The sequence below is a fragment of the Limulus polyphemus genome, unplaced genomic scaffold (genome assembly GCF_000517525.1).
Source record: "Limulus polyphemus unplaced genomic scaffold, Limulus_polyphemus-2.1.2 Scaffold3924, whole genome shotgun sequence".
Taxonomy (NCBI): domain Eukaryota; kingdom Metazoa; phylum Arthropoda; class Merostomata; order Xiphosura; family Limulidae; genus Limulus; species Limulus polyphemus.
This window is the reverse complement of record NW_013669534.1, coordinates 62607-71160: the sequence shown is the minus strand read 5'-3', so window position 1 is coordinate 71160 and position 8554 is coordinate 62607. Positions and strand designations below refer to the sequence as shown.

Below are 8554 nucleotides of genomic sequence, written 5' to 3'. Positions count from 1 at the left end.
CATTTTACGTGTTTGTGTTGTTGTTGCCTCGTTTCATGTCTGTTGGCTTTTCTGGGTTGAAAATTTCAAATCGGCCCGGCATGGCCGGGTGGTTAGGGAGCTCGACTCGCAATCTGCAGGTCGTGGGTTCGAATCCCCGTCCCACCAAACATGCTCTCCCTTTCAGCCGTGGGGCGTTATAATGTGGCGGTCAATCCCACTATTCGTTGGTGAAAGAGTAGCCCAAGAGTTGGCGGTGATAATTAGCTGCCTTCCCTCTAGTCTTACACTGCTAAATTAGGGACGGCTAGCGCAGATAGCCCTCGTGTCGCTTTGCGCGAAATTCAAACAAACAAATAAAATTTCAAAATTATAAACATTATTTGTAGACTAGCTTTGTGAAGCTGCTGGGAAACATGTTCCAGTAACTGATCCAAGCCGTGGATTAATTTTTCCATATTGTAAATTTTACATTCATTGGTAACTCTGTATACAAAAGTGTTTACTAATCTGATCAGAGTTCCAACACCATAAGAGATGGGCTTAGCCTAAGTGTCTGTTGTTAAATAATTCTTTCTTGACTTCGAGCTGTTGTAAATCAGTTGTGAATCGATGATTGCCAAGAGCCTGAATATTTTGAAATGATCATTATGTGATATTTTGTAAGTTTTTAGATGTTACCATTTGTACTCGATAGAACCAGTTTGGGCCAGTCAGAAACGTTGATATGAAACTTCTAGTAGCAAAACAGCCTCCTCATGATAAACATATAAAATTTTGTAGTAACTCCTATTTCAGTTTCACAGCCGCCAGCGTCCAACCACAGAGACTTCCATAGGTACAATTCTTGCCAAATGCGTTTTGTAACATTGATAACTTTCCGATAACTGTTTTTCACCGTAAAATGTAATAAAACAGTGATACTGTTCATTCACTTGTTATATGCCACGTGCTAGTTGTAATTATGATATAACAGAAATCTGGTGGAAATTTCTTCAAGATGCGTGATTTTTTATATATGTATTGTGTCGCCATAGTGACATAAATCTTATTTAGTTTGGAGACTATAACTAAAAGAACTGGAATATGTGTCACGTGCCTCGATTTGCATAAATCTTCACAATAAAATGGAAGATTGAAGTAACGAAGTGCTAGCACGTGCATGTCACGTGCCTCCAGTTTTGGCTCACATACAGATATTTACTTCAGTTCATCTAAAGATAGTTTCTAAAGGGCGGAGCCATATTTTATAAGTAGACTGTTCCCTCACACAATCACCTCTATTTTTAAACTTGGATCAACTTGTCGGGCGCTACTGTAGCGTGCAACCAAAGGTAGAAATATTATTTACTTACTAAAAGAATAAGTCGTGATATTATTTATAAGCCCTTACCTGTTTCTTCTTTTTTCTTAAAAATATAAGTGGGTCTGCGTGTTAACATGACGCTCATTTTCCTAAACATATTTTAAAGAACTAAATCGGAACACAGTTTTATGGCGTGAAATTGTTATATCTCACACCCATTTCTAAAGAAAGAATTTTAGTGGTTTTTAGTTCTTACAATTTAAGTTTGTGATTTTATCAATAATTGTTTGTATGTTTCTATCAGCAGTATATTTGCTATCTGAATGGTAGGTATAATATCCTAATTGATAGTTAGTTGTTCGTTAGCTTAGTGATGATAAAGAATACCCTAACGTTTGCAGAATAATAAGATGTGGTAAGATAAGAACCACAACAACGTCAAAAATCTAAACTGATGTTTGATGATAAGAACCACCATAACGTTAACAATTTAACGTGATTTTTGATGTCAACAGTCTAAGGTGATGTTTTATGGTAAGGACCACCACAATGTCAACAGTTTAATGTGATGTTTGATTATAAGAACCATCATAACGTGAACATTCTAATGTGATGTTTTATGGTAAGGACCACTACAACGTGAACAGTCTAACGTGACGTTTGGGCAAAATTTAACAAAACAAATAGCCATCGAAGGCAGATGTGCTGAAGACAATTTCCCCGTCAAAACTGCTAGGGTTTGTATCGTTTTCTTTTAAATGTGATTTAGAAACTTTTCTAAGCCTAGGTGTTGTATTGTTTTGCTTTAATATTATGAGAATAATGTCTCATAGTTTCAGTATTGTAATAAAATTAGAGAATTTGTTATGAAATGTAATTATTTGACAGTTTTATTTTTAGGATGTTATTATAGGTTTCTTGAGTAACAATCTTTCTACTTCTTGATCAACGGTGTTAATTTATTCTTTTCGTCTACAGAATTATCACTTTTAAACCACAGTGTAAGAATGATATCACCAAGAGAAGATATTACTGGCATTATTGGCGGTGCAGGACCATGGCAGAGAAAAGTTTTTCTTTTGGTTTTGGTCGCCACTCTTCCTAACGCTTGGCATATTCTGGTACTGACATTTTTGGCTCCTAATATTGACCACTGGTGTGGTGGACGACCAGGAGTTTTCCACAATATTTCAGCAGAAGAATGGAAGAATTTCAGTGTTCCACTGGTGGCAGATGAAACAGGACAACAGTCGTATAGCAAATGTTGGATGTTTGACGTCATGAATGATACTAATTTGAACAATACTGATAAAGCTCAAAACCGAAGTCTTCACTCTTGTTTGGTGTGGGAATATGACCACTCTCAGTATACATCTTCAGTAGTAGAACAGGTTTGTTCAACAGTAAATTAAAATCCAGTATACTTTACATGGATTTCTTCACTATCAATAATAGAACAAGTTTTTTTTAATTAGAAAATTAAAATTTAGTACAGTGTGCATGGATTTCTAAAAGCATTAAATCATTTAAACAGTTAAACTACATATTTAAATATTTGTTTGTCTTTCTCCGAATCTGAGAAGAAACTGTATACAGAACACAAAACCCAATCTACAGGAAGCTAAGTTAGTTTTAGCTCAGTGAAAGGAAACAATTTGGTAATTTTGTTTCCTGAAATCAAAAATAAATTTTACAATTTCTGTTTGCCTTTCCGTTTATCTATATCTTGTAAAATCTGTATGTTCAATAACATCTCTGTTATTTTCAGTGGGACTTAGTTTGCGACAACTCGTGGCTGATATCTCTGAGTCAGTCACTCTACATGTCAGGCTACCTAGTCTCATCATTCGTAACCGGGCAACTGTCGGACAGGTAAGGACATTTCACAAATCTAGAACATTCTCTCATGTTGATACAACTAGAAGAGGTAAGCACATTTCACAGATCTAGAACATTCTCTATACTGATACAACTGGGAGAGGTAAGAACATTTCACAAATCTAGAACATTCTCTCATGTTGATACAACTAGGAGAGGTAAGAACATTTCACAGGTCTAGAACATTCTTTCATGTCATCAGTATAGAGAATGTTCTAGATCTGTGAAATGTTTTTACCTCTCCCAGTTGTATCAACATGAGAGAATGTTCTAGATTTGTGAAATGTTCTTACCTCTCCTAGTTGTATCAACATGAGAGAATGCTCTAGATCTGTGAAATGTTCTTACCTATCCGAGTGGTATCAATGTGAGAGAATGTTCTAGATCTTTGAAATGTTCTTACCTCTCCTAGTTGTATCAACATGAGAGAATGTTCTAGATCTGTGAAATGTGCTTACCTCTCCTAGTTGTATCACAACTAGGAGAGGTAAGAACATTTCACAGGTCTAGAACATTCTCTCATGTTGATACAACTAGGAGAGGTAAGCACATTTCACAAATCTAGAACATTCTCTCATGTTGATACAACTAGGAGAGGTAAGAACATTTCACAGATCTAGAACATTCTCTCATGTTGATACAACTAGGAGAGGTAAGAACATTTCACAGATCTAGAACATTCTCTTAAACTGATACCACTCGGATAGGTAGGACATTTCACAGATCTAGAACATTCTCTTAAACTGATACCACTCGGATAGGTAAGGACATTTCACAGATCTAGAACATTCTCTTAAGATGAAACAACTCGGGTAGGTAAGGGCATTTTACAGATTGTTTTCTATAGATGTTTTTTATTGTTTACTTGTTTATTTGGACATTGGTTTGTTTTTTGTTTTCTAAAGATGTCTGCTTGTTTTTTGTAATTAAGCACAAAGCCATACAATGGGCTATCTGTGCTCTGCCAACCACGGGTATCGAAACCCGGATTCTAGTGTTGTAAGTCCGCAGACATACCGCTGTGCCACTAGAGGGCATATGTCTGCTTTTGTTTACTGAATTATTTGTACATTAGTTTGTTTTCATTTCCTAAAGGGGGGAAATGTATGTATGCTATTCTTTACTTATTTATTTGAATATTGGTTTGTTTTTTGAAGATGTCTGCTATTCTTTACTTATCTATTTGAACATTAGTCTGTTGTTGTTTCCTAAAGGGAGATGCGAAGTTTGTATACTATTGTTTACCTGTTTATTTGGACATTGGTTTGTTTTTTGTTTTCTAAAGATGTCTGCTATTGTTTACTTATTTATTTGGACATTGATTTTTTTTTGTTTTCTAAAGATATCTGCTATTGTTTACTGAATTATTTGTACATTAGTTTGTTTTTTTCCTAAAGGGGAAATGTATGTATGCTATTGTTTACTTATTTATTTGGACATTGGTTTGTTTTTTGTTTTCTAACGATGTCTGCTATTGTTTACTGAATTATTTGTACATTAGTTTGTTTTTTCCTAAAGGGGGAAATGTATGTATGCTATTGTTTACTTATTTATTTGGACATTGGTTTGCTTTTTGTTTTCTAACGATGTCTGCTATTGTTCACTTGTTTATTTATATGATAGTTTGTTTTTGTTTCCTAAAGGGGGATAAAAATGTATGTCTGCTATTGTTTACTTGTTTATTTATATGATAGTTTGTTTTTGTTTCCTAAAGGGGGATAAAAATATATGTCTGCTATTGTTTACTTATTTACTTGGTTTGTTTTTTGTTTGCTAAAAGAAGTTACTGTCTCTTTTTTACTTGAAGATTATTTTTGTTTGAATGCACTCAGTTTTCAGAATATGTACTCATCTTATTAGGTCAATGTTTTATGCAAGAGATATTAAGACTGTTATATTTACAGGTTGTTTTGCTTCACCTATTTTATACTGGTCGGAGTAAAATTGTCTTATATACAGTTTGATTACTTCACATATGTTATGACAGATTGGCTTGATTGCTGCATTCACAGTCTGTTTACCTGACTAGTTTATACAAGACAGGCCACGATTGCTGTATTTACAGATTGGCTACTTGATTCTAGTTTGTACCAGACGGGGTAAGATTGCTATTTACAGATTGGCTACTTGATTCTAGTTTGTACCAGACGGGGTAAGATTGCTATTTACAGATTGGCTACTTGATTCTGGTTTGTACCAGGCGGAGTACTATTGTTGTATCTACAGACTGGCTGGCTACTTGACTATAGAGAACGCAAGAGAGAATAAGATTGCTGTATGCATCTAAAGATTGTTGACTTTACCATTGTTTATGCTAGATGAGGTAAGATTGCCGTGTATACAGATTGGGTACTTGACTCTAATTTATTTCAAAGAGAGAAAGTTAGATTACTGTATTTAAAGATTGTTGACTTGATCATTGTTTATGCCAGACGGGGCAAATTGTTATATTTACAGATTGACTACTTGACTTTAGTTTATGGTAGAGAGAGTAATATTTATTCAAAATTGTGGACTTTATTCAAGACGTAGTGAGACTGCTGTACATACCGTTCACTTATTGTATTCACATCTGAATATCTGGAGAAACAATATATCTTATTCATGATTACTAAATCTTACTATTTATTATAAGTCTTGGAAATTTCCTATATTTACGTCGTTTTGACTTATTCTATGTGAGGTTTCTACGTTATTAGGTCTAACTGTAATGTCTTACGCAGTAGCTACCTTCTTAACTAAATTTTCCTCAATCATTTCGTGAACTATCATTATTACTAGATTTTGACTATTCCGTTGTTGATAAACTTTCATAATCTTGTGTGTAAAGTTTGAAAAATCTACTGTTAACATAACGTTTCAACGTTTTAATTTTTCAAGTTCTTTTTGTAATCGCTTCGTTCTTCCAAAACTATACTTACTTCATTTAACAATTCGTGCTCGGCATGGCCAGGTTGATAAGGCGCTCGACTCGCAATCTGAGGGTCGCGGGTTCGAATCCCCGTCCTTTCAGCCGTGGGGGCGTTATAATGTGACGGTCAATCCCACTATTCGTTGGTAAAAGAGTAGCCCAAGAGTTGGTGGTGGGTGGTGATGACTAGATGCCTTCCCTCTAGTCTTACACTGCTAAATTAGGGACGGCTAGCGCAAATAGCCCTCGTGTAGCTTTGCGCGAAATTCAAAAACAAACAAACAAACATTTAACAATTAATCATTTTCCGGATAATTAAAAAATACATTCTCAGATGGTTTTTAAATAAATCAAGTATCATTTTTAAATCTTGTATTTTTAGCATTAATGAACTTAAATTAGGCTTAGTTCAGACAGCTTCACTTTTACTAATTCTTGACTACTGACTTTCTAAATAGCAACGTTTATTACGCTTCTATTTTGATCTATTCATTTCTAAAATAATATGAAAATTATAAATCTAACACAGTAAAGATGGTGTGCATCCCAATGTTTCACAATTCACTTTAACAAATGACGTTTCGTAATTTATTTCGTTACCATTTTTTTAACATCTGAACATGTAGACAAGAACCTGTTCATGTTTTCCGATTCATGGTTCACAAATTGTATTGTTATCAATATTTGAATATATGTATGAAAAATACATTTAACGTTTTATATTCATGGTTGACAAGTTGTGTCTCTATCAATATGTGAGTATATGGACAAGAAACACGTTTTATGTTTTCCTATTCATGGTTGATAAATTGTATTGTTATCAGTATCTGAATATATGGACAAAAAACACATTTTATATTTTCCTATTCATGGTTGAATAATTATACGGTTATCAATATTTTTTTTAAGATTTGGCCGTCGACCAATCATTCTGTTAAGCCTATCAGTAGGATCTTTGTCTGGAATCTTATGTGTATTATCGCCAAGTTTTATAATTTTCGTTATTTTGAGATTCTTTGTAGCCTTGGGCGTGACTGGCATTGTGACTTCTTCATTCGTTTTATGTAAGTACCAATTTATATATCTCTATATCGAGATTCTAAAGTTTAAGTGGTTAAAATTCGGCCCAACCTATATTTAGATCACTAATCCTATAAACCTTACTTTCTCCAATTCTCTTCTATTAGTTTAGATCGTAGAAATTTGTGTCTAGAAAGCCCAGAATGTCTAGTTAAAGTTTTTTTTGTCACGTGAAAGACTTGAGAAGGGAAATGTAAAGTCATTAATCAATGGCGACTGTAAGGAGTAGCTAAACCTAGGATTATGAAGGAAATTATATTTAATAAATGTTTTAGGCATAATGGATAATAGTTTATTTCATAAATTTTCGTCAATCATTTTTCTGTTTGTACAGAAATGTAAATGATGTACTTTCAAATATTAAAATACTTACACATAAAAAGAATATAATATTAATATAATCTACATTAACAAATAAAGTTAAAACAAACAGGAAATCGTGTACTTAAAAAAATCGTTTTAAAAAGGATTCTGACCAAAGATTTTAGGTGATGAAAGAAAATATTCTATACTCCTAAGTAAATGACACTTCTCTCATAACCACAGTATACAGTAAATTATGTTATAGTTAGATCATCCTAATTACACTGCAAAGTCCCATACATTATAGTTAGATCCTTATAATAACACTGTATAGTAAATTATAATATAGTTAATTTCTCCTAAACCCACTGTACAATAAGATACAGTAAAGTTAGATCATCCTATCCACGCTGTACAGCCACATACAATACAGTTAGTTCCTCCTAACCACTGTGTACAGTCACAAACACTATACTTAGTTCTTTCTAACCACACTCTGCAGTAAATTATATTATAGCTAGTTCCTCCTAACCACATTCTACAGTCATATACAGTATAGTTAGTTCCTATTAACCTCACTCTACAGTCACATACACTATAGTTAATTCATCTTATCCACGGTGTACAGTCAAATTCAGTATAGTTAGATCCTCCAAACTATACAGTACTGTCACATGCACTATAGTTACTTCTTCCTAACCACACTGTACAGTCACATACAGTATAGCTAGTTCCTCCTAACCCCACAGTATAGTAAATTATAGTATAGTTAGTTTCTTCCTCACCACACTGTACAGTCACATACAGTATAGCTAGTTCCTCCTAACCCCACAGTGAACAGTCACATAAGGTATTGTCAGTTCCTCCTAACCGCACTGTACAGTAAATTATAGTATAGTTAGTTTCTTCCTCACCACACTGTACAGTCACATATAGTATAGCTAGTTCTTCCTAACCACAGTGAACAGTTACATAAGGTATTGTCAGTTCCTCCTAACTGCACTGTACAGTAAATTATAGTATAGTTAGTTTCTTCCTCACCACACTGTACAGTCACATACAGTATAGCTAGTTCCTCCTAACCCCACAGTATAGTA

At 34.1% G+C, this 8554-nt stretch overlaps 1 protein-coding gene across 1 annotated transcript in view; it reads left to right on the top strand.

Annotated features, from left to right (window-relative positions):
* The first annotated feature begins 1207 nt into the window (after nt 1–1207).
* The window catches only part of LOC106470288 (organic cation transporter protein-like), a 30350-nt gene continuing 23003 nt past the window's right edge, over nt 1208–8554 (top strand). Inside the window, exons 1-4 of the mRNA XM_022398895.1 lie at nt 1208–1313; nt 2264–2676; nt 3054–3157; nt 6984–7138. Coding sequence (XP_022254603.1) covers nt 2293–2676; nt 3054–3157; nt 6984–7138 — 643 coding nt within the window. The 5' untranslated portion in view covers nt 1208–1313; nt 2264–2292. The remainder of the gene's footprint in view (nt 1314–2263; nt 2677–3053; nt 3158–6983; nt 7139–8554) is intronic.